This window comes from Myzus persicae, unplaced genomic scaffold (assembly GCF_001856785.1).
Source record: "Myzus persicae strain clone G006 unplaced genomic scaffold, MPER_G0061.0, whole genome shotgun sequence".
Classification (NCBI taxonomy): Eukaryota; Metazoa; Arthropoda; class Insecta; order Hemiptera; family Aphididae; genus Myzus; species Myzus persicae.
The window spans coordinates 391,236-418,216 of NW_019101024.1; the positions used below are offsets into that span (position 1 = coordinate 391,236).

At 27.8% G+C, this 26,981-nt stretch overlaps 4 protein-coding genes across 6 annotated transcripts in view; 2 read left to right on the forward strand and 2 right to left on the reverse strand.

Annotated features, from left to right (window-relative positions):
* The window catches only part of LOC111027306, a 9,435-nt gene extending 3,536 nt beyond the window's left edge, over positions 1-5,899 (reverse strand). Inside the window, 13 exon segments of the mRNA XM_022305640.1 lie at positions 100-265; positions 358-435; positions 521-663; positions 746-964; positions 1,047-1,320; positions 1,383-1,528; positions 1,596-1,685; positions 3,458-3,600; positions 3,671-3,823; positions 3,890-4,056; positions 5,029-5,140; positions 5,263-5,458; positions 5,607-5,899. Coding sequence (XP_022161332.1) covers positions 100-265; positions 358-435; positions 521-663; positions 746-964; positions 1,047-1,320; positions 1,383-1,528; positions 1,596-1,685; positions 3,458-3,600; positions 3,671-3,823; positions 3,890-4,056; positions 5,029-5,140; positions 5,263-5,458; positions 5,607-5,766 — 2,047 coding nt within the window. The 5' untranslated portion in view covers positions 5,767-5,899.
* Positions 5,900-11,417: 5,518 nt separating this feature from the next.
* LOC111027304 (ZZ-type zinc finger-containing protein 3) lies at positions 11,418-13,967 on the forward strand. 2 transcript variants are annotated; one of them, XM_022305634.1, is made up of 2 exons: positions 11,418-11,731; positions 11,817-13,967. In XM_022305634.1, exon 2 carries the CDS (start codon positions 11,829-11,831, stop codon positions 12,996-12,998), a length of 1,170 nt encoding a protein of 389 aa, XP_022161326.1. In that variant the 5' UTR covers positions 11,418-11,731; positions 11,817-11,828; the 3' UTR covers positions 12,999-13,967. The 2 variants fall into 2 exon arrangements, with proteins under 2 accessions (XP_022161326.1, XP_022161328.1); XM_022305636.1 differs by having other exon boundaries at positions 11,418-11,680.
* Positions 13,968-19,796: 5,829 nt separating this feature from the next.
* LOC111027351 (protein DGCR14 homolog) lies at positions 19,797-24,009 on the forward strand. 2 transcript variants are annotated; one of them, XM_022305719.1, is made up of 7 exons: positions 19,797-19,925; positions 20,020-20,180; positions 21,284-21,443; positions 21,770-21,889; positions 22,631-22,731; positions 22,794-23,422; positions 23,499-24,009. In XM_022305719.1, exons 2-7 carry the CDS (start codon positions 20,130-20,132, stop codon positions 23,803-23,805), a joined length of 1,368 nt encoding a protein of 455 aa, XP_022161411.1. In that variant the 5' UTR covers positions 19,797-19,925; positions 20,020-20,129; the 3' UTR covers positions 23,806-24,009. The 2 variants fall into 2 exon arrangements, with proteins under 2 accessions (XP_022161411.1, XP_022161410.1); XM_022305718.1 differs by having other exon boundaries at positions 19,800-20,180.
* On the reverse strand, positions 23,840-25,072 carry LOC111027352 (macrophage migration inhibitory factor homolog). The gene is made up of 3 exons (XM_022305720.1): positions 24,771-25,072; positions 24,031-24,212; positions 23,840-23,947 (listed from the first exon to the last, which is right to left on the reverse strand). The coding sequence occupies exons 1-3, from the start codon at positions 24,876-24,878 to the stop codon at positions 23,860-23,862; spliced, it is 378 nt and encodes a 125-aa protein (XP_022161412.1). The 5' UTR covers positions 24,879-25,072; the 3' UTR covers positions 23,840-23,859.
* Between the last annotated feature and the right edge of the window lie 1,909 nt (positions 25,073-26,981).

Consider the following 26,981-nt stretch of genomic DNA (forward strand, 5'->3'; position numbering starts at 1 on the left):
ACCCGTAGGTTTCTGCCATGCCCCGGAGGTGGGGGATGGCAGCACTTGTTCTCCGGTCACCGCGACTTGTCCGGAGAAAAATGCCGCCCGGTAGCCGAGGATCGAACCGTCGCAGCGGACGCGTCAGACCACTCGGTCACCTCATCCCCCACCATTTACAATTGTATGATTTAAAAGTGTTATTTTTAAAGTAAAAATACATACCAGCAGGGTTTTGACCTTGGTTTACCATGTAGTTTTGTGGACCTTGGGCATTATTAAGCATCTGTAATATAATTTTAACATTTATTAAAAAAATTGTATTTGCTGACAAGTGATAAAAATTAATCCTAGTCTTACAAAAATAAAATATAATACCTGCAATATGGAATAGTTCTGAGAGGGGTTTGTTACATGTCCATCATTGTTAGAGTTTTCGTGCTCATTTTGAGGCATCTAAATATTAAATTTATTAAGTTTAATACTATTAAATTATTCAAAGTTAAAAATCTTAGTACTTTTTTCAACTATATACACTTACTTTCATGTTTTGCAGTTTTTTTAGTTTCATTTCTTCATGGAATTGAATATTGCTATGCGGCGGTGAATAACCATTCTGTTGCCCACTAGACATCCGCAACCTAGATTCAATTTCTTCAAGACTTTGAACTTTGCCATTAACCTCTAAAAAAAAAAATAATATTAATAATAGTTGAACAATAACCATCTAACTTAATTACTTAAAAAATAAAGACATAAAAACTACCTAAATCACGTATGGCAGCTTTAGGGTCAGACAACTGAGGTGCACTGGCTTTAATAACATCCATGATAGCTGGAGGAAGTTTATTATTTTCACTCAATGTAATGGAGTCATATGCATTTGTTAAATTTTTTGATTCGTTTTGATTGTTATGTTTAACCATTCCCATGAGCATTGATGATAACTGTCTAGGGTCTTCTTCTACATTATCTGTTGCACCTTCTACAATTTTTATATTTAATTGTTATTATAAAATATAATATACATATTCGTATTATAAATTATGAGAATTATTATATCCTACTATTAGTTGCAGAATTTAACATTTCAGTAGAAGCAGACGAAGCACGACTACTATCATGAGTAGTAAACCATTGGCGGAATCGTGAACCAGCTACATTCCCATCAGTTTCTCCTTCAATGTGCATTATATCACTTAAGTAATCCGGCTTTAAGAAATCATCAATATTGAAATCATTGAACACATCGTTTGTTTTATGCTCAGCATCATAAGCTTGAATGAACTCATTTCCAGTTATTGATTCAGAATCTTTTTTAGTTTGATCTTCAGATTCATTCTACACAGAACAATAATTTATAATTTCCATAAAATTAAAAACGTGAATTTGAATAACTTTACATTTGGTTTGTCAACTGTCAATTTTTTCTTTTTATCCTCATCTTTTTCTTTTTTGGTTTTCTTAATTTTACTTTCATTAGCTCCTTTTATAGCAGCTGCTGATTCCGTAGATGTAGAGTCTATTGAATTCTTTTTAGTACGGGCAGCTAAATATTTTTTATGTATTAAAATGAATTGTTTATGAAATTGTTGTGATCAACATTATTCACTTACCAGGTTTTGCTTTTTTCTTTTTTGTTTTGTCTACAGGGGGATCCTCAAAACCTCGCAATTCAATAGTATCGTGTTGAGAAGTTGGGCCATCTTTTTATAAACAAAAGTTACATTAATTAGTTAAACAATTACCAAGCGTGATATTATCATTTTATATAATTATTTAAAAGGACGCCAAACCATCTTACAAAACAAATTTTAATTCAGCAAAAACAACTTTATTGTTAGCTTTAATCCTGCCAGTTTTGTTTATTTCATACATTAAAGATTTATGAAATCTAAAATTAGATGGCTTAATAGTTATGAATGCAGACAATGCATGTCAACTTTTTTCCAGTAACACTTGAGAAAATTAAAACTAAGGAAGAATTAGTGAACAAAGTATTGACTCGTATTATTAATTATAAATAATATAAAGTTATCCTTGAATATTAACAAAACAAATTTTATTGCTTTCTCAATCAGAAACTCATTTACTTACCGATTAATGAAATCATAATTCACTCAAATTAAAATTCTACAAGCTATAAGTGCCAAAAAATAGTTTAAGTTCTTATAATTAAAAATTTAGGTTTATCAACTATAATTTACTCTGGAATATACATAATGATAATCTAGTAAAGGCATTAAAGATCAATCATCTTTAAAATCAAACCAACAGACACAATGCACACTGTATATCAAGCATTACGTAAACCAATTTCTCAGTATAGTTTAAGAGGACACTACACCCGCGTGTTGTCTCTGTCTTAGAAACGTACAACTTAACAAATTTTAAGCAATCCATTTTACTGTTATTTTGAAAATTAGTGAACTGACTCGAGATAAAATTTAAGGGTAAGATCTAGTGCATCACGTAAGATTTTATTTATAATATTAATTTTTAAGTAAGTTATGATAATTTTAAAATGTAGTTTTAAAAAGGTCATAATTTGCTTCTCAATAAAAATACCTCGGAGACGCCCTAGATAATAATCTTACCTTTAAATTTTATAATAGGTCAATTCATTCTAATTTTAGAATTTACAGAGTAAAATGTATTATTGTAAACGTAAAATTAGCCATATGTGTTTGTAAGACAGAGACAACACATGTGAGTGTGGCATTATTTTGATAATATGGGGAGGCTACAAAGAAAATACATTACAATCTCATGAAGTACAACAAAACAAAATTGTTTACAATATAAGTTTAAATAAAAACGTCATACAAAATTCCATAGCATTAACTTATAAAGAATTTAAGGTACCCAATTAGATCAATGTACGCACAATACGCCATATTATATCAAACCAATTTTAACTCATTGACCTTACCACAAGTATTCTTAAAATGGGAAAATTATTAATCTGTATGATAGAGTTTTACTTTTGTATAGAAAAACTTGATTAAAAAAAAAAATATATTACAAGTGTTTAAACTGTTCAATAATTTTAAAATTCTTATATTTTATATATTTGCAAGTTAGAACTTAGAACTCACTTTAAAACTAAACTATTAATAAAAGCTTGAGTGCCCTAGTTATTCTTACCTTTAAGTTTCTAAACAAGTTAATTCACTTGTAATATTTAACCTAACAACATAAAATTGTTCTGCTGAATGCACATTTTTCATGTTGTATGTTTGTAATATGGAGACAATAATATGTAGCTATGACAGTGGCATACACACAAACACACAGTTTTGTACAATCCCACAGGTATTTTTTAACTATACCGGCAGTTATATAAAAATGGATGAAATTTAAAAATAATTTGATATTCAACTATATATATAATTTTTTTTAATGGCCCTTTCCATTGAAAATATGTGTACGACACTGAGTTTTGACATCATAAATGTTTTAATAAAAATAAATTAACCTGTCATCCATTCTGGTTCTTCTTGTGTTCGATAAGAATCATTTCGACGTCTATCATAATTACTAGAGCCTTTGAAGCGATCATAATTTCTATAACGATCTGTTTCTCCTCTATCAAACTCAAAATCTTTTCTACGAGGTTCACTAAAAAATATATTGTTGAATAAATAATAATAATAGACAATCAATTTAAGAGATAGTTTTAAATACAGACATTGAGTTATGAGATGAAGATTCACGAAAGCCACCTTTACCAAAATTGTAATTATTTGCAATTCCATTTTCTGGCTGACGAAAACCAGAATCCCAAGAATCTCGACTCATTAATCGACCACTGCCAACTCGACGAGGTTCTCGAATGGGCTCCCTAAATTTTTATTTCATAATAAAATATATAATAATAATAATACTAATATAATAAAACGTAACTTACCTTTCAACATACTGTTTAGCAGATGTATTTAAAGGACTATTTGAACGTTTTGGTCCACTAGAAGCATTCATAGTAACAAAACATCCTGAATTGAAACTACGCCTTTGAGGACTCAAAACAATATCTTGATCCTTCTTCAATCGATCTTTAGCATCCTGAGGTTTTTTCTAAATCGAAAATTATTCAAAAAAGTTAGCATATAATATCCAACTTTTATTTTAATAACATTTTAGTATTTGAAAATACCAAATACAACAAAACATCTTATTTATAAAAGTCAATTGAACAATTTTAATTGTTGGCAAATTAAAATCAACAAAATTTGAAAATAATATTTAAAATGAATTCTCCTTTACTATATTCGTTTTGCAACTATTTAAATGACTGGAACTACTACTATCAGCTATCATATATCAATGAAAATCTAGATCTAAAACATTCAAAATATAGTTCTAAAAGCATAGGTACATAAATTATATAAAATATAAACAATGAGCACATTGAATGCCTATTGTAAAAAATAAAACAAAACAATACTAATATTAACAATAATAGAAAAGTTGCAAATGATTGAATAAACTAAATATTGATGAATGTAATAGATTAAAATAAATAATTAATGCATTTTATTTAAGGTTCTACAAAATTCTACAATAATTATTTAAAGAAATAATAAAATACTTTTATTATAAAACTTAATGTTATTTAGCCAAAACTAGAAGTTAGAGTAAACCACATAGATGAAAAAAATGACTGTAAAATATTTTCAAATTAATACTTAGATATGACAAAAATGTCAATATAGTCTTGACTTCCATATTAAATGTACTAGCCAAATGACCCGGCTTTGCCAGTGTGCAGTTTTTTGTTGTTTTTTTAAAGTTTTTACATTACAGTTATAGGTTGTAAATAGATGTTATGACTCGGTGTTGCCCATTGATTCACAGTTAATCATTCCGAATTTATTAATCAGAGTTTGAATAAATGTACTATTGAAGTTCAAGATGAGGATGAGCATGCTTAAAAAATCACTATGTAAATACAATTGCAGTGGCACAGCCTGGGAAGGGTTTTTTTTACCAACTGTTGCGTATGTCAATATTATTTTTTAATAATATTTAGAAAATAACAATACTAACCTCAGTTTTAGGTTCACCATTTTCTGTTGGTTGGTTCTGCCAAGGTGGTAAATCAAATGCTACTGTCTTACTATTAGTAGCTGGTTTTCCACTTGCAAGAGGTCTACTTCCCCTATACAAAAAAAGCAACAATTATTCAAACTATTAAACAACTAAGTGGTCTTATAAAACGGACAAGAATAATTTATTGTACCTAAATTTATAAAAGTAAAATGTACACAAATTGAAACTCACTTTCGAGTTTTTCCAGCAAGTTCTACATCTAAGTCAGGGAAGTTGTCTAAAAATTTTGGGCGCACTTTGGAACTGCTTAAGTTTTGTAATTCCAATAATGCTTCTTTGGTATACTTTTGTGTTGGCTGCTTAAATCTCACTACTTTAACTTTATCTTCAATGGTTGTTTCATTTTCCATTTCATTTGTCGTTATACCTATACAGTTGTTGGATAAATATTTAGTTAAACAAATAAATATTATCTAATACCTTATACTTATTTTAAGTATGACAAATTTAAAAGTTTAAATAACTTATTATTCAAAATAAAATACACAAGTATAAAGTAATACAGAAATACAAACCTAAACATTTTTTAAGGCCATTGGTAAATATATTGTTATAATTTAAAGGTAGTTCTGGAATATTTTCCTTACCATGAGGCATGGTTTTTAGAACTTTTTTTAACATAGGACCTTGAATACCAGAGTGTCGTTTGCGACTTTTATTAACTCTACTTTCCATGGTGTCAAATATTTTTTTATTATTAAATATTTCACAATCACTAATTAAAATCAAATACTCTTCTATAAATATTGTTTAAATAAAACATTTTGAATACGGAGTTCATACTGGTACTAACTACTAGCTAATAAAAATTACAAAAGGTAACTGAATTATTTTCTTGATAAAAACAAGTTGGAATTTCTTAAAATTATTTTCTAATAATAAATAATCAGTGAATTATTTCCCCCAATCTATAAGCAATGTATGATAATATTATCTTAATATTGGCTGAACTCAAATAAATAGTCAGTCATGTGTAATAATATATAAATAAATGAAAACTTGAAAATGAGTACAAAAGAACATTTCATGTTGCATTTTTATCAAGTTTTTGATTGATAAACACTGAACAACTATATTAATTAAATATAAACTATGATTATTCTTCAAAATAATTATTTTATGAATGAATTTTTATTAAATATAAATAAATATTAATACTCAAGTCCTATAATGAATTACCCAGCCAAATATTATTTTACATAAGTTTTGATAAGTACATACAAATATAATAGACATTTAATGTTATTACTCAGGTAGGTATAATGTATAATTTTTAATTTCAGCATTGAAATAAAAATTATTGATTAGGTAACTATCTATTTTTAACTTTCAATTTTTTCTTCCAATTTGACATTATAGAATTATATAACACAAAATAATATATATAATATATATATATAAAATAATCAAATTAAATTATAATAATTAATTAGATAATATTATTCAAAAAACACTATACCAACCATTAATAATGACTCTTAACTAAGTAGGTACCTAAAATAAGATTTATCTAACATTAAAGTATAATTATAAGATCTTAAGTGTTTCAGTGTTCCAGCAAACCAATTAAACCATTCTAAACTTGGTCTTTTAACTAATGAAACAATTACAATTTTTATCAAGTCTAGTTCTGAACAAGTAAAACACTTGAAACAAATCAATAGTGGTAGGTATAATTAACACAATGGTACATTCAATTTCTCAATCAATTATGTTATGATATGAAAAAGATATGAATATTGAATTAATATGAGATATACCAATCATTTACAATTATTGCTAAGGGAGTATTTATTTAAGTGAAAAAAATAGAATACTTAATGATACACTGATACCTACACAATTCAGGTACCTACATAATATTACCAGTGTAACACAATATGAAAATAGCACAGTAGTCCCACTAACAGTAAAAGTGAATATTCCTTTTATTCTAGTTATTTTAATATTACTTGTAATTTAAACATACAATTAATTTAAATTTAACTTAAATAATATAATCTATAGCCGCATTGATATGCCTTTACAAAATATTTCCTAATGAAACAGATAAAGGAATAAAACTAAATAACTGAACTACTTATATTTACATATACAAATTAAAAGTACTTAAGTAAGAACATAAAGCATCAAATAAAAATTCAACTAATTTTCTCATTTGTACTACATGACAACAATTTCTATAAGGGATACATGTTTAGATAATGCATGATTATAAATTATAATATATTATGTATTGGAAAACACAATAGTTTTTTAAAACTAGTGGCAAAGCAATATTATAAGTTATTGACAATAATAGATAGTTACAAAGATAGCAACACTGAAATTGAACAACACCTACGTTCAAAAATTAGCCTTAAGATCACGTCTATAAACAAATAGAGTACCTAATATTTAACATTTGACATAAAATCCTGCTTATGGTTATGGTTATTTTATTATGGTTATTATTCGATTATGGTTTTTTTTATTAAATTTTTTACCTGATACCCTTATTTAAATATAAAAATGATTAAGAGGACATAACACTAGCATTTGTTGTCTCTGTTTAACACCTGAGTAATATACCAAATTTAAGCTCTGCAAATTACGTATAGCTTTATTAGTTTAAAAATTAGAGTGAATCAACCTATTATGAAAATTGATAGTAAGAACATTTACTGTGGTTGTATGATGAATTTGTACGATAGTTCAATTTATTTAACAAGTTATGCATATATAATACAGCGTAAATTAAAAATGCTCATAACTCACTTAAAAATTGAACTATCGTATACAACCAACACACAAACACAGATTGTTTTTACAATCAAGTTCCATAATAAGCGATTCACTCTCATTTTTAAACTAACAAAGCTACATATGAACTGCCAAGCATAAATTTGTTATGTTATGCACTTTTAAGACAATAAATTCCAGTACATAGAAAATTCCATACAATGTAAGTAAGTAAAATAATATAAATATATTAATAGTATCTACCTTATCAATATATTTTATTTTTTAATATTTGAGTAATTTGTATTTATTTATGTACCTACTAACTTAGGTTTTTGATTAATTATGATCAAGAATATGATTAGATTTGTTTAGGTACTTAGCCATAAGGATATTTTTAATTTACTACAATTATTACAATTTTTAGTTTGTTACATTGTTTTAAATGCCTTCTGAGAATAGTAATTTACATGGGTACATTAGTATCATAATATAAGTCTGTCAAAAAAACAAATCCTAGTTACATGTCTATGTAACAATATAATTGTCAATGATCATAGATAAATTGTGAACATATTAAAATATAAACCACATAAAATCAAATAAATTTCAGAGAAAACCATGGAGAATTATTCCAAAAAAGTATTTTGCATTTAGGTTAATATTTCAATTAGTATATATCAGTATATTCAAAAATTAAAATGTATAGCATATATAAAATATATACTTTGACACATTAAATAATACACAGATATATATTAGATAACTCATTATCGAACAGTAGGTAAACATTTTTTTAACTCATAAAACATATTTTTTCACTTTAATCTATAATTATACTTTAATATTCAAACAATTAAGCCTTAATTAATACTTGTATAGGGATAATAAATTCTATAAATACATGTATAAAGAGGACATCAGTGCATTGTTTGTTTTCCCTCTCAGACCCACGAGCAAATTAGAAAAAATGCTTTAAAGTAAAATCATTTTTTTTCATGTTTTTGGCAAATCTTAGAATAATATCATACATCAACCATAGTTAAAATAGAGAAAAATGATAGAGAATAATATTTTTGAGGGTATAATATTATCTCATATTGTCTAAATATTGTCTCGAAACAATTTTATTACTATTTAAATTTATAAATATACTTTAAGTTGAATATAAGTCAAATACCTACTTAATAATAAAGTATTAAACTGATAAGTCAAACCCTCAAAAATATTACCCTCAATAATTTTTGCAATAGGTAGGTAGGTGATTTTACTCTACAATTACTCAAAATCATAAAAACGATTTTAAACGAATGCATTCAATCTATTCCATACAAGGGTTCCAAAAAGAAAACAAATAATACATTGACATCCACTTAAAATAGTTTTAACTATGCAAAATTCAACTGCCCATACTTAATATAAAAATAAAACTAAAAACAGGAATCATGCTGTATCTATACCTATAGTGATAAGAAATTAGAATATACCTATTTTTTATTATGTATAATTTACTTATAATATTTGATTCCCTATCTCTTATTTATGAATAAATATTTTTAGTATACTTAAATTTAATACTAACAATACCAATACAACTAAAATCATTAATAAGACATGTTAAATACCTTAGGTAGATAATAAGGTACAATATTCTAATTAATTATTGAGTTAACCTGGCAGTTTAAATACAAATAAATTTTGATTACTTTAGGTACCATAAAATGTGCCAGAAGTGTATTTCACAAGTTAAAATACTTTAAAATACTGATACATTAGATAATAGCGGGGATAATAGATACAAGTCAGGCAACTAGGAAACAATATGTTAAATAAGAGAACTATGAAGAGCGATGAGCAAAAAAACGAACAACTTTAATTGGTTCCCAGTTCTAGGTTGAATTTACCCACAGTGATAGTGATTATTCTGAACAGTGTAGTTAGTTTTATAAACTTACATACATAATGTGTAATTGGAAATGTAATGCATATTATGTTGAGAGCTTACCTTCATTGTTGTCATCAACCGGTGGACTCGATGACTTGTCGATGTCGTTGACCATCTCAGACATGCCGACGACGATCAAGTCTTCGGAACGACAAAACAACTGAATATCAGTTTTTTAGGGTTGCAATATCGGGCATAAAAGGAACACACAAACGACAACGGACACGCCGAGACAAACAGTTATAGTTGTCAGTGAGTCCAAGCAGAGTGCAGATGAACAGGAACCAAACAGTTGACTCCTGTTGAGGTACAAGACGATATCGTTAATTTCCTGTGCGCGACTGACGGACGAACGGATATTATTATTTGTATATTTGTTAATAACTATTACGCTAATTACTATTATTATTTATTATTATTATTATTATTATTATTATTGTTATTATTGAACGGTGATAACCGCCACCGAATACGAAACTCTGCTGCTGTAGCCTGTAGTTGCTGCACCGTAACAGACGAGAATTTAAAGCGCGTACATAAACGACGGACCTATGCGAGCGTTAAACTGAATTATGAAATTAATATACCTTCGACGTTAGTGTTCGTTTGGCTGCAACAAAATCAAATAGTTGAACAAACAGAAAAAAAAAATATGTTTACTTAGACGATAAATAAATAACAAAAAAAAAATTTGAAAATAATATAGAATCCAAGGGACGATTGCTATCGCAATTCGCAGCACGACATTAAAGAGAACGAGCGAAGCAAACTGGGAAATGAAAGTATCAAACATCAAAGTATGGAATTTTTTTCTTCTTTTAGATCACAGACATACAGGATGCCTATTGCCCGGTGATGGGGATAGTTGTGGTGGTGGCAGGTGGGTATTTGTGTCATGGAATAAAATATACAAATTTGCTAGGAAATGTTATCAAACGATTGTTTTCAGCACGATGTAGATAATACGGCTGGTTCGACTCGTCGTCGAAGGTGGGTCGCAAAGAGTAATATTACTCTATGGTGGGTCGTAATTTTACTGCATTAGTTCAGTGTATCAGTGTATTGTCATTTGTCCGCCAGTTTCGCTGAGAAAGCCGAATATAGTATATTTTGCATTAAAACTTTAGGAACAAAAGGAACGAATGCAGTTTACTTCCCAAGCGATTTTTTTTCCAAAATGTGTTTTTGTATGCTTTATTTGATTGTACCAAAAAAAAGCCTAACCTAACCTAATTTATAAATTATGGTCAAAGACTCCAAAATTGTAGATATTCTCAAAAATCGTATTTTTGAGTTTCTAAATGCTAAAAATTTACAATTTTAGAAATGTTAGTATTTAAATACTCAACGTGGTGGTGAAATCAGAATTTTCCTATCTTACTTATTTTCATGTTATTGTTAATAAACCACGTAAAACTTAATTGGTTTTCAGTTTAAAATGCTTAAATTTTTTAAATGGGTACTTGATTAAGCACGATTTTATAAATTACAGTCGTAGATTTAACAGCTATTGTTTGGTTTTCGGTACCACCTAACCCATGACTAAATTAATTTTAAAATGTATTTGGTCTTATTATTATAGAATAAAGTTCATGATCTAACCTGTGCAGTGTGCACCACAATTATTAAAGCATAGGACAATATAACAGCGACACTCGATCAGCTGTACTACAGTACGATTTCTGCCGTATAATATTATTGGTGCAGTGATTGATAAATCGTCGAGCCTGCTAATACAATGATAACAATATGTTTACAGACTACACTACCACAGCGTTTTTAGTTTTGTTTAATTCGGGGACTCGGAGTTCAAACAGTCAATAATTATTTTTCAAATTATTGTTAATTATTTTAAAATTGCTGTGCATCGTCAGTCGTTGCCCCTTAGTGACGACTGATGGTACATTTTTCATTAACTTGGAAGTAAAGTATAATATGACTATCAATAATATTTAATATTATTTTAATTATTAGGTAATTTAGCTATATCTATTGCTAGTCTCTATTATTGTTGTATTTCTAGATTTTTCTAGAGACTGAATGTTTATTTTATTTTCAGTTAATTTATATAATGGATAAACAATCAAATGATACCAATGTATCAGATTCAAAAGCCTTGGAAGCAACAGAATTTTATTTTGAATCAGACTTTTATTTATTAAAGAATAATAATGATTATAAAAATTTACTGAAATCCTTAGCTATACTTGAAGTACAAAGATGTACAACAATTCAAAATATTGAAAAACTTGCCGTGTTAAAAGATCACCTTTCAAAAAATCCTTCTTTGACATTGAAAAAAGTTATTAAACGTGAAGACATAGGTACATTAAAGACAGTTAATATTCATAAGTTGCCAGATATTGATTGGTCGGTGTATGTAACAGATGATACAACAGAAAATGAACCACTAAAACAAGTATGTGATATTAATTTACGACATAAAAACGTTTCTGATAAACAAGAAACACAGATAAACAATACAACTTCAGAGGCAGAAAAACCGGAAACATTTAAAAAACCTTGGACAGTTGAAGAGCAATTGCGTCTTGAAGAACTTTTAATTGAATATCCACCAGAAAGAAATGAAAGTAACAGGTATAGAAAAATAGCTGACGCTTTAGGTACAAGAAATTTGAGACAAGTATGTAGTAGAGTTCAAAAGTATAATATGAAAATGAAAAAAGTTGGTTCAATAAAATCTATTAATGCAAATTCAAAAAATTTAAATAAAAAAACTGTATCATTAAGTCATAAAAATATTGGTGCATTATTAAAACCAACCACATTTATACCATCTACTACATTAATTGATGATGTTGATGTTTATAATGCTAATCGAAATAACTTCAATGTAAGTCACAAAAATATTGAAATGAGTAATAAGACAAAATTAGCAATCTTAGATGAAGTATTAAAAGACAAACTTACCGAAAAAGATTGTCCAATTGTGCATGTTGATTATGCATGTTGTGTATGTCAGTCTTCTCCCATTATTGGAACAAGGTGGAATTGCAATGATTGTCCAGCTATTGGTAAAAGCTCTAATTTTTGCGGAGATTGTATAGTAGATACAGTTAGGAACATTCTCGAAAAACCTCCACATCCTATGGATCACATAGTTACTCCTATTAGATGCATTAAGGCCAATGATGATAATATTGATAATCTTGTTGACCAAAATTATGTCCCATTAGTATTTAAAACTCAAAACTACTTAGATCCAAATTTTATGGTCTAGAATAACTTAGATTAATTATATGCATTGTGTTTTATTGTGTTTAATCAATTTTTTTTATAAGTATTGTTAATAATGAATGTTGTTTTATTTTTAATTCAATAAATTCTATTTGTTTTGCAATTTTTGTCTCCATAACTGATTATTACAGTAAATCTTAATCTCACACAATTCAATTAATATTTTATGTAATCTAATTTTATTATATTAATTTTGTTTTAAAATATATATAATTCACAATTACGTTTAAGTTTTATATATTTATAATTGTCAAAATGTTACAGTATGCTAAACCACCCCCAAAACCACAAATTTGTAATTATTTATACTTTATTATGTGTAACTACTTTGTTTTCTAAACTAAAATTATTATTTCTCTATTTGATCATAATTATTCTAGTATTATAATAATCTAGAAGATTAGGTCTAAAGATCAATCTATGCTAAATTTTTAATCTATACATGTCAGCATGAAATGGTGTTCATTAATTTCATAATCAATTACTATTATTCAATCTAGGTATATTAATGTGTCATTATGGTCATGACTATAAAATTAGTATATGATCAATGATGAAATAAAAAATATGTAAAATGTAAAATCATCTTAGATACACTAAAAATTGTTATAATACTAAATACTAATAAAAATTAAATGTAGGTATTCTCGTATACAAATTATAAATATAAACAATATATAGTGGACGCCGCTTATAAGACTCGTGGATATAAGGTTCAGTCACTTGTCTGACTCAGATTTGACTGAATAAACTAAATACATTATACACAATTTGGTAATAAGATTCAAATCTCGTTTTTTACTAATGGTAAAATATAAAAAATGTTGGTTAAAATTTAGAAATAAATTGGTTTTTATGCATTACTATGTGTATGTACAACAAATTGTATTACATTTCACATTTCCCATATATTTTCGGAATATAATTTTATAACTCAAAACAAACCAAAACTACAATTTTTTTTCATAAATAATAAATACATTATACATACAACTTTTATAATTTTTTATTAATGTATATAATTATTTTTATAATATGTATTAAAATTTTAATTTTTTTATCAGAATTTTAAAATGTATTCAATAATAATTATGTAATATGTAATATTTATTGAAGTATTAATATTAAAACAAAATATGTAGTAAAATAAAATTCATAAATATGTAATTTAATTTTTTTCTCTCACTCCGCCTATGAGATTCATTCAGTTATAAGTTATTATTAAAGTGTCTCATCACTTTGTACTGGTCCCAAAGCGAGTCTTACAAACGGCGACCACTTTTATTTTTAAAAGTGTTATACAATCTGCATCAGTTTGCAGTTTAAGTAATATAGGCTTAGGGTAGACAAACATACAGCCATAGACCTATAAACTAGTAAAAATTCAATTTTAGGCCCCTATACTAAATGTTTTTGCAGGCCCCATACAAAACTTACAATAATAAAATACAACCCAGTTTTTAAAAAGCCAATAACTGTGAATAGATTTTTGGATTAGTGTTGGGTAAATTACTTTGAAAAGTAATACAATTATGTTGCTCGCTATATATAAAATATTTTTATTTAAATTACATTTACGTTACCCAACATTATTTTTATCACATTTTCTTTTTCATCAAAAAAATAGGACTTTATAAATGATGAAATAAATTTACTTTTTTAAAAATTACAAAAATTACAAAATCAGATGTCAGTTCATAACAACTAATAAGTAGTAGGTATAGGTACTATTAGTTGTAATATAAATTGTGTAGCAGAATAGGTAGGTATAATATTGATGATGTAGCATGTAGCTATATATAGATATACATTTTTAATGTATTAATGTTATCCATAAAATAAATGGATATTATAATGAGTATTAATTCCTGATATCTTTAATAATGTTGTTGATTATATGGTACCCATCTTAAACCTTCGGAATCGTAAATAAATTTGATTGATTCTTAATTTTTCTTGAATATCCTAGCCCTTAGTTTTCGTCATACACTCATCCATAACTTATTTTAATAATGTGGAAAATAACACGTCTATTATCAACATTTGAGACAATAAAATTGCTTCAATTCTCGACATTAGCATCCTTTCTGATACAAAAGTAAATAGTAATTATTTATAATGACTTTTCTAAATACATAATAAAATTAATGAAAATACATATGAAAATGAAACTACAAAATTGTATACTTATTTGCAATAACTGAATAATAACTTTGGCTTGGTGAGCTTTTGAGAGGGGTAAACTAACCACCCATAAAATCTGGACTTCAGCCTGCAGAATAACAAGACTTTTACGCTACCCGTCCACCTCTTGCCTATCTGATGTGCTCTGCAACCTTCTTTTGCCCTAGTATCGTGTCCACCATCCTGCCAAACGCTAGCCTCTGCTTCTCTGCTGGCGCTTCCTCGACATGACGACATAGCCTTTTGGGAGGTGCTACTATTCCGGCCCCAGAATGATATTAGAGATATCCTCAAGCCGTAGTGGCCTACCAATACACTGCTCCATTTCAAACCTATACCCTCCGACCAATATGGACAATGGAACAGCGTATGTTCCACTTAGTCCTCCGGTTCCTCAAAGTAAGTTCAGCGGGGATTAGCCGCCCTCCTCCTTTTCCACAGGTGGAGCTGGTAGCTTCCATGTCCCGATACTGCTTGGCCCATGTAAAATGTCACATTTCCGAGTCTTGACTAATTCACCCACCTTCGGATATCCGGGATCAACTTCCGAGTCCACGCTACCTTTGTCGTGTGGTTCCACAGCTCCTGCCAATGTTACCTCCCGCTCCTGCTTCTTGACGACTGCTGCAATCGTGTCTTCTGACTTGCGCTCCTCGATTCTGCGACGCTCTTCAGCCAGAAGGTGAGCAGGGAGCATTCTGGCCAGGACCAAAGCAGCCAGAGCTAAGCCCCCTAGCTACCTACATAAATTTGAATAAGAAAGATATAAATATATAAACAATAAATCAATGTCCAATGATATATAGGTACAGTATGTTGCTTACAATAAATCGATTCCTTTAAATTGTATAGTTTAAAAAATTAAGCATTCATACATATGCGTACCTGTGTTTATTGTACACGGAAAAAACAAAACAGTTATTTATACTTTAAAAAAATAGTAGGATTTACTGTATTTTATAATTGCTATATAGAGATAGCTATAATCTAGATAAGTCAGATTTACTAAAATATTATAGTCAAGTTATTACAGTTATTCGAATTGAAACATGCAGTCGGTTTTACTATATTTTTCTTGTGCTAAATACTTAATTTAGTTTGCTTGAACAATATTTATACTTAAGTTAACTAAGACTAATAGTTATCTACGTTATAATTTATAAGGTTAATGAGAATAACTAAAAATAAATAGGTAGGTACCTAACTACCTAAGTGTTTACGAATAAAAACAGTTGACTTAACTACAGTCAACAAGTTACAAGTTTACAACTATAAACTGTGAGCACATGTATAAACGAGGGAAGTATTCATATGGAACCTTATTTTTTTAGAAAATAATCATTCGGACTAAATTATTTGTAGGGAAAGATATTTAAAAAGAATGGTGTAATAAAGGAACGATATTTTCAAGGATTAATATTATATTCTTAGAATGATATTTTTCTAAACAGTATTAACTATGGAAAATAAAAAACGATAAAATAATAACGCGGAACAGTATTTTTCAGGAACGGTATAAATTAGGAAAATATCGCTCAGAACTGTATAAATCAGGACAGCATTTTTGAGTATGTTAATATGTTTTATACACGTAGATCCGTATTAATCCAAAGTCATATTAATCGAGAAAATAAAGTATAGGGCTAGATTGTACAGGACAGTTATTTACAGGAAAATATTCAAGAGGGATAGTATTAAAAATAAATATTATTTTATTAGAAAAATACGGAACAACATTTATATTGTCACATAACAGTATTGTATATTATAAAAAGTAGCGAGGAATTAAAGTACAGGACCGTATAAGTCGGGACAGTGTATTGAAGATGCCAGTACCGATTAACAGTACCCCCTCCCGAAATATCCTGATAATTTTTAAAAATAAATGATCTGACCTTCAAATTTAAAAGCTATTAAACATTTTTTAAAAAATGACCCCAGCATTTTTCATGCAGTCGGCCCTGCACATCTGATTGATGATTTGTTGCACTGATTTGTCTATCAAGATGAGTGTAATATTACCAATTTCTGCGCAACCGTTCAAGTTCAGGTTTAGCTAAGAATACTTACTTTATTGTTTTAAGATCACAGTGAATTTAATTATTGAATATTATCAAAATTATAGGTAACAATATATATACTGTATTTATATTTTATACTGGATACATAGGTTTTTTTTTACAATAGTTCAATTTTTAAGCGAGTTATGAATATCTATGTAATTGTTAATAATTTAAAATTATTTGTGATTATAAAATCGATTTTGAGTTATACATACTTCCTTATGGAAAAAATGTCGTTCTTGCACTACGCCGCGGTATTATAGTTCCAAAACCGCCCAATTTTACATAAGTATATTTAATATTTTTCCAGCATCACTGATAATTTAAGGATAATATTAATTCAACTTACCGGCTACCATATTAATAATAAGTAATAACAATATAAAATATCCTAAACTGACATAACATCTCCGCTCAGAATCGTTTTTCGTATACAATGATATGATATCATTGAATTCAAATTTAATACCATCCATTACAGCGACCTCCTAGACACCTCTAATGTACATCAAAGCGATACCACTTACCTGCTTTTTTTTATTACAGTCGGTATTAACTCGGTCAAAAAAAATGAAAATTGAATGCAATATTCCTGCAATGTTGTTGTTAGTGGAAATTAGAGAGAAAGTTGAATGCAATTTTACTACATTGTTTCTGAGCGTCTGATGTTAGAATTTTGACAAATTTCGTCAAAATCACGAAAATTTGCAAATTATTTTGAGTTAGAAATGTATAAAAAAAATTTTATTTATATCAAATGATTTTAAAATTTAAAACAAGATTCTCCATAAATTTCACTATCTTTAATAAAAAAAAAAGAAGTTTATCCGAAAACCAAATTAATTTTTTATGAGCGTTTGAAGTTTTTTCAACTTGAGTTATTGAACTATAAATTAACAAATCCTCAACTAACGTCAATAAATTTTTATTCGTTGATCAAAAAGCTTGAAAATACAAGGTCCTTTATAATTCGATATAATAGCAGTTGAACAATTAGGTACCTACATAATATGCACAATTTCCTTTTATAAGCATTTAAAGTTCTAACTTTGACAAAATTCATCAACATTTAGAAATTTAAATTATTTTCTAGTTAAAAATGTATAAAATGTTTTTAATTTAAATCTGGCCACAATTATACAGATATTTAACTGAAGAATAATGCTTTTAGTTATTTTGTTGATAATTGTACTTATGCTGATTAATTTTCTATTCAGGTCTAGTTTTTCATTCTCTGAATTAAATTTCTCCTACAAGACGATTTGTATTGAGTACGAGTTTATCTTGGTGTCATGTTGATAATAATGTAACTGTAGGTAGTTACAAAAAATGAAACTCGATTACACGTTTTTTTTATTCGAAGTACTATTTTTGTTTTATAAATATCACTGAAGAACTAAAATACAAGTACCGTTTTCATTAAAGCGCGGAGATTGTCCTAGTGCAATAATAATAATATTGTAATAATAGTTGTTATAGGTAAAGGTAATATTATTTATTTTAGTTTACTTTAATGTGTTTATAGAATTTAATCATAAAATTAGTATACCTAAACGAGCGCTGACGAGACGTAGGTGTTTAGATGTCACGTAAACGCGCGTGCTTCTCTGCTTATTAGATTCATAAGAGGGGATTTGATATTATTTATTAATTATTATATATCTTAATAGTGTGAGCTTTACAAATATCATGTACTTATATAAATTGTAATTGTCGAGATGTCATAATTGAACATTAAAATCTTATTAAATAAAAAAATAATTATATAACCTTTATTATTTTCTAATATCTAACAAAAGAAGTGTTTTGGGCGAAATGAATACTATGGCGTGGATAGTTGAAGTTAAATCACCAAATATTTTCAGTAAATAGGGAAAAACTTTATTTGTGCATAAACGTTTGGATTTTATCGATAACATTTCGTTATTTTTTTATGCGTAGGTAAAAAACTTTATACTTTCAAAACGTATTACGTATACAAAACCAAGTATTTGATTTATCAAAATAATCAAAACTCTTAAGCATAGATAATATTATTCTCTGTAAGTCAATATAAATTCGGAGAATTTAGTACCATTGTCCATTATAGTCTATAGACCTTACACTATTTACAGTATTAAAAATCGTGAACCATGTTTCTGCCACGGATATAGATACTATATATACTAGTATCTATATCCGTGGTTTCTGCTCTCATAATTAGGGTGGATAGGGTGGGGCTGAGACAGATTTCTCGATTTTGATAGCGGTAGTGATAAGCTTTTGGCCGAAATGATAAGAGTGGTTGTTCTTTGGTATAACAGCGGTTACACAGTGACCAACCTGAGGTGGTGTTGCATAGCAAGTTGAGGGATATTTTCGATTTGCGGAGCGGAGCGAAGGCGCCGAGGAGCGTAGCGACGTCGAGTGCCGCTAACAAGGCATCACTGTAAATTATTTCTTATTGGTGGTGTCACTGCTGGATCTCTGGTATATTCTTGTACGAGTTGTGGTATATCGAGATATCATCAACATTTTTTCGCTTATCAAAATCAGGATAACTATACCCGTCCCTCTTTTTGCATTATTAGTAGTCCCGAGTCCGTGATTATTATTTTATCATATCATGTCATCATCATAATATTTATTACTGTAATTTTACATTATAATTTAGTATTTACCAAGTTAGTATTTTAATATTTACGTATAATTTTTATTTACTGATTGAAATCATAATGTCTTGCATGTTTATCATGTCATATTATGCTGTTTATTAAGGAAGTGTCAAATTATAGTGAATTCTACTAAAAAGGAAATAATAAGCTACAATCTGGAGTATTGCAACATATTTTCTTGTTCATTCAAATACCTAACCCATACGCTATAAGATGGACGCCAAAAAACCACAGACTGTTTTGCCCGAAGAAGAATATTTAGAGGTAATAACTTATAACTTACATTAATGTACCTTGTTTAAGCTTAAAATTGGGAAGGTCTTATTAGACTTTGCAGCTTCCATGACCCATATAAATAATTGCATAATTTATAAAAAATAGCTAGTACCTAGGGACAACGAGTACTAATTTATATAAAAAAAATAATATTTGTTAGGTATCTCATTTGATATCAAATTATAAACAACTATTATTGCTCAGTATATGTATCAGTACTGAGTAGTTGTGAATGGTCATCACTAACAATGAATCTAAAAACCAACATTAATTTGATGTGAATATTACAAAAACTAGTCTTATCATTTTAAAATTGTCTACTACTATATGTATATGAATTATATTTACTTGTTTTAATTATCTGATACTTAGTAGCACTTACATGTAGAATTTTGGTGATGGATCATTAGGCGTTGCTTTTATGGCGCACAACTGATTTGGGAATATTGATGTTCCATAAATACATAAAAGTTTTCATTTAAGATAAATTAATATATTTTATCTGTATTTTATAGTGTATTGTGCATACCATACGGTATACGCAATTTTTATTGTATCACAATTTCTACTATGAGACTTATAGTTTTACTGTACATATTATATAATGTCAAAGCTGTATTAAGAAAAAACAATATTTATAATTATTTTTAGCCATTTAGAAAAATGTATAAGACAGACATTAAAAAAAATTCATAAAATGTGAGTAAAAAGTTTTTAATAAATGATATTTGTAAAAAATATTGAAAAAAGCAATTAAGAATTGGCCACTAAAGGCTAAAGAATAGCTAAAATAAAAAAATTCATAAAATGTAAAAAAAGATTCTAAATTAATTTGATTGTATTCAAACTTTGTGTTAAGAAAGTTATGTTTTACAATAAGCTAAAAAAATGCATTTCCCTACAAATTTACTGTCTTACCTAAACAATATTGATTTTAATCTTTAATTTATAAATATGGATATCAAATGTAACGGTTGAGGGGCGAAGCCTATTTATATTTTCGCCATTCTTCATAATTGGTTAACCATAATTACCTTGGTTTGTACATATTACTAGGTTTTAATTCATTGCTTTTTATTTGTTTGTTCCAGAGTATCGGTAAAATTATAGAAAGGGATTTCTTTCCAGATTTAGAGAAATGGAAAGCCCAAAAAGATTATTTAGATGCAGTTCAACAAAATGATACAAAGAAACTAAGAGAAATATATGAAAAGTATAGTTTAAGCAAACGATTGCTTATTGAACAACCAGGTAGTTTTACAATTTGTTATATTCAAAACTAAAAAAAGTCTGAATTCTTAATATATTATGATAGAATTATAATTGAAATTCTGATTGTTTCATTCTCAAAATATTTGGTCAACTGGCATTGTCATACCTAATTGTTTATTTTCACTTAGGTACTTGAAAAAAATATGATCAGTGTTGATTATTTTATTTTAAATAGATGCAAGTGATAAAAATCAATCACTAAATAATATCTTTTATTTTTTTTTTTATAGAACCTATTGATCACCAATAATATTAGTATTATTGATTACCAGTAATATTAGTGTATTTTTATTTTTCATCCGCAGATGCTAGCCCAGATACATTTGAAACACCACAGCCAACTAAAGGACCAATGAGTAGTAGAACTGTTGATCCTACAGATTTAGATGATGGTAAAAATGATGATTCTAAATCAAAAGACACTGGTCAGTAAATATAACATTTTTAAATACATTTAATCTGTACTTTTGAGTTATCACGACTACCACATAATCAGATTTTAAGTGCCAAGACTATATTAATTTGTTTTTGTTACATATATGGTTTGTCATTTCTACTATAATATTATAAAAAGTGAAAAGTGTCGCCATGGAATTTGAAGCAAAGCAATATTTTTGGTTTGAAGTGTTTGAACCCTACAACCCCTCACGCTTTTAAGCATGAGAACATAGTATTGTTTAGTACACCATTTAAGATGTTAATAATTATAATATAGAATAAATTCTGATATTGTGGCGGTTGGGATAATCCGTATGAATATTTCCTAAAAAAATTAAAGTAGTTATGATCATAGTATAAGAAATCAGAAATATTTATGCTCAACATGAGCTGTGTTTTCATCCTCGTTTGCTCATATGCATCACCTTGTATTTTTGTGCATACTGCATTGCATAAGATTAAATATATACTTGTGTCGTGTGATGTGTGCCCCTTCATAAAAAAAAAAAACGCAGTCTCATTATTGAGTATACTTCTTATTTCTTACTATGCCACCATGGTTATGCTAACTCAGAATAACAATTCAATCTAATGGCTGAATTGGATCTATTGAATTTTAATTTTTGAACAATTGCTGCAAAATAATTATTAAAATATTCCAATATTCCAATATTTCTAATGTAGTTACTAGTTATATGCATAATTATATTACACAATTCATGTTTCAGAAATTATTGGATTGGACAAATTTTTAAGCAATACTACAAGTGAAGATAATCATAGTTTTAATGAAATCATTAAAGAAGCAGAAATTCAATACAAAAAAAAGGTTTTGAATTTTAAATAATTAATAAATATATAATAAATAATAAATCAACATATCATTTTTAGAATGCATGGTTATTTGAAGGTGAACAAAAAGCATTAGAAATGGTTGATAAACTTGAAGTGCCTTCAATTGAAAGCCAAGCATCTAATCCAGAACGTGCTTTTAATCTAGACTCATGGGCATTTAAAAACAAAAACTTTATTATGTATATTCCTGATGGAGTTACTTTGACAAAAGACGAACTTATAAATATGGCATCCAAACGACAAAAAATTGACCATTCTAACACAAGACTCAAATTAAACCCATTTGACGAAAGACATAACAAACAACAACTATGCAGTTTAGCACACATGCAGACAAGACAATTGGATGGCAAAATTGGAGTTGATGGCAAAGAATTAACATCTTCTACCCCTAAAATTAATGGATATGGATTTGTTAAAACTCCATCCCCAGCTCCTGGTGTTAATCAAAGCCCACTGATGACCTGGGGAGAAATTGAAGGTACTCCATTCCGTTTGGATGGTAGTGATACTCCACTGACTCCTCATAACTCTGGTCCTATTTTCAAAATACCTGAACAACCCAAACGTGAAAGATTAGCACATGCACTAGCTGAAAAAGCTAGTGAAGGTCATAGAAATAAAAAAATAAAAGCTCTAGAGACAGCCCGAAAACAATTATCTACGTAAGGAATTTTTTTAAAATTTTTTTTTTTAAATGAATATGTATTTTTAAAATTTGTTTTCTTTATACAATTTTAGACCATCGCCTTCTAATCTAATGAATAGTCCATTGGATCGATTAAATTCTATGTCACCAGCAGCTCAAAGACTGGTATGTAACCGTATAAGTAGTGATAGAAGAAGAGATGCTGCATTAAGAGCATCTTATAGTCCATCACCGCATACAACTCCATCTGGATCTCCATCAATTTCTGGATTAAAAAGCAATATTAAAAAATCTACACCTACTTATCAGAAAAAACCGTATGAAGTACCTAAAAACCTTACTGATAACTTATTGAATATCAATGTGTCCAAACGTTCAAGAGCTGTAGATTTTTTTTAAATAATTAATTAATTTTAAAACAAAAGCTATGTCTTTGCACTTTGTCATTAATGTTTAATTTTTATTTTGTAAAAAGTTTGATACAGTAGTATTAAATATTGTAACATTTCCTGCATCTTGTTCAACAAATGATATTGATATACTGAAATAATGTAATAAGAATCTTATATTATACATTTGAAATATTAAAAATTGTATAAGTAATAATATTGTTTATGTTTATACTTCTTATTGGATAATTTTAAATTATCACTGATGTGTTTTACAAGTTTTTCAGCGTGTCCAATATTTTGTTTGGAACTGATTGTTCCAGAGCCGCCTACAATTTTCAATGTTCCTAAGACACATGGACCATCTAACCCATACCAATATATCTCTTGATCAGGGTTTATGTGCACAACACAAAACTATAATTAAAAAGTAAAATGTACAAATTAAAATAGGTATTAATTAATATCTCAAGTTCTTAACAATAATTATACATAATTTACAATTTCTATACTGTTATATAATATTTTTATACAACTATACAAGACTATGTACAGATGTGCTGTAAATTTATGTTTAGTTTTAATGTGAAATTAACACCTTTAAATTTTAACCTTCTAAATTTTAGTTTAAAAATTATGTGAATTAAAGTATTAAATAATATAGTAATTTATGTAATTATTCTTTTTTTTTTAATTGATAATTTCTCAACTAAATCACAATTTGTTAAGTTATCCCATTTATGATACTATATTTTTATCTCAACAATTAATTAGTTTAAGAAGTTTTTCCTAAGTACTTTCGTTTGGTATCTCATCAAAAAATAAACCCCAGAATGCGAATTAACAAGCCATTTAATCACCATGCCAGAGCTTAGTTTTTGAAAATATCCATTTAAAAAAACAAGAAACAAGTATGAGATATGAGAATATTAAAAGTATGTTACAATAATGTTTTTAAGCATTTTATTATCTCACGTTTAATGGTGATTTAAAAACATCTGCCATTAGTTCACAAGTCTTGATTGAAAAATCTAATGGCACATCAGTCATTGATAAATTGGTATCAATTTGCAAAATTGGCATTTTAGTTGAAAGTTTGAAATAATGAGAGATTTATTTAAAATCGTAAAAAAACAAAATTGTTAGAATATAATATTATTACATTAGAATAATGATCATAAATACATAGAACATGTTATAGAATACGCTAATATAAGTTTTATTTTATTATATGAGTGCCTGTAAGTACAGATCACATAATTATAGCAGTTGAGCTATTAACAATTTAAAAAAAAGTTAACCAATATTACGTCATGTTTTTGTGGCTATTTATTTTTAATATAGTGATTAAAAGCTTAATTATTACAACTTATAATTGTGTAACAAATTGATTATTTTTTCCACGTATAATTACATAACAAATTTAAATATAAAAAAAAGGTAGGACGTAAGTGGATGTCGCTCTGCAGCTCTGCTGTATATTAGGTGTCTAGAGACTAGAAGGTCGCTGTAATAAATGGTATTAACTTTAAATTCAATGATATAATATTATAATATCATTGTATACGAAAAATGATTCTGAGCAGAGATGGTATGTCAGTCTAGGATATTTTATATTGTTATTACTTACCTTCTATTAACATTTAATACGGTAGCCAATAAGTTAAATTAATATTATTCTAAAATTATCAGTGATGCTAAAAAAATATTAAATGAACTTATGTAAAATTGGGCTCTTTTGGAACCGAATTACAACAAAATGACAAAAATCGTTATTCATTGTGTTAAATGTTAATATGTAATTTTGTCTAAATTTGAACTTTAAATGCTTATAGACAAAAAAATTGTAACTTTGTATTTTTAATAATTTTCAACTGCTATTGTAACAATATATCAAGAGTTTTGTATTTAATTTTCATACTTTTTAACCCAACCAATACAATTTTACTGACAATTAATCCGGACTAATTGGTTTTCTAGGTTGTCTGAATTAATGAAAGTCCGGATTAAACAAAATAACCATGAATCGTAAATTATAAATTTAAAAAAATTGTATTGGCTATTTTACTATACTTACAATACTTAAGTCTATCTAATACATATATCGAACAATAATAAACCTAAAAAGTAGTGCATAGGTAGTTGTATAATTGAACTTGTTTTCATGTTTATTTTAATCTACATCATGAACTAGTGTGATAAACCGCTGTCCAGATTAAGCGAAGTACGGAGTAATGAGGTTTTACTGTATTAATATATACATATATTTATTAGATATATTTAAACAGTAGTCAATACTCGACTCTATTTATATTTAATATGCTATAATAAAATGGTATAACAGTATAATCAATCGATAGTCGACTTAAAATAATTATCAACTTAATATACCTACCAAATACCTACTTATAGGCAGTGGCGTGCCTAGGAAATTTCAATGGGGGGGATATATGTTATAAATGTTTTGGTAAAAGTACATTTAAATTATTATGGTTATCCAAATACAAAATTTGCTCAACAAAAAAAAGTCAATGGGGGGGGGGATATAACCCCTAACCTCCCCCCCCCCCNCACGCCACTGCGTATAGGTACCTTTTTTTTTTTTGCGTGGTATCGAGAACCAGAGGGGGGACCGCGTTAGCATTACTTCCCCTCAAAAGGTACCTAAAACTACCTTATACCTATAGTACGAAGGTCTTATAGTTTTAGTATTTATTATACTGGATGAATTTAATTTTACCTGCAAGTGGTTTTTGGATGTATCTTATTACTTATTAGGTATGTCAATTTTTTTTACCAAACCATAATTTTGTTGGTGATTGTAAGTGGTAGTAGCTAGTCAAAATCACTTATTAAAATTGACAAGTTAAATAATGTTTAACATCTTATTTAACAGTATCTACGACTATAAAATATTAAGATAGATCTTTAAATTTTAAAAAATAGATTGTTTTTATAATGTTTAAGTACGAAACAAACGTTCTACATCAACATCAGCATTGTGGGGTTTGGCTGATAAAATACGAGCCTGAAACATATATAATAATTAATAAGTCTTATAAATCCGTTATAGTTACATTTATAATACTTTTTTTCGTTTGCTTTTATAGTGGGTGCTTGCTGGCTACTATATCCATGATAGGTAATTTACTCAATTACAATTTGAATAAGAAATCAACTAATTTA

Excerpts from the sequence above, each read along its gene's own strand:
- LOC111027352 (XM_022305720.1), bottom strand. The coding sequence starts at position 24,878 with ATGCCAATTTTGCAAATTGATACCAATTTATCAATGACTGATGTGCCA. Across the intron at positions 24,213-24,770 it reads TTTTTAAATCACCATTAAAC|TTTTGTGTTGTGCACATAAA; the intron begins GTGAGATAATAA and ends TTTTAATTATAG. Across the intron at positions 23,948-24,030 it reads TTAAAATTATCCAATAAGAA|TATATCAATATCATTTGTTG; the intron begins GTATAAACATAA and ends ACATTATTTCAG.
- LOC111027304 (XM_022305634.1), top strand. The coding sequence starts at position 11,829 with ATGGATAAACAATCAAATGATACCAATGTATCAGATTCAAAAGCCTTG.
- LOC111027351 (XM_022305719.1), top strand. The coding sequence starts at position 20,130 with ATGGACGCCAAAAAACCACAGACTGTTTTGCCCGAAGAAGAATATTTA. Across the intron at positions 21,444-21,769 it reads ATTGCTTATTGAACAACCAG|ATGCTAGCCCAGATACATTT; the intron begins GTAGTTTTACAA and ends TTTCATCCGCAG. Across the intron at positions 22,732-22,793 it reads AAATTCAATACAAAAAAAAG|AATGCATGGTTATTTGAAGG; the intron begins GTTTTGAATTTT and ends TATCATTTTTAG.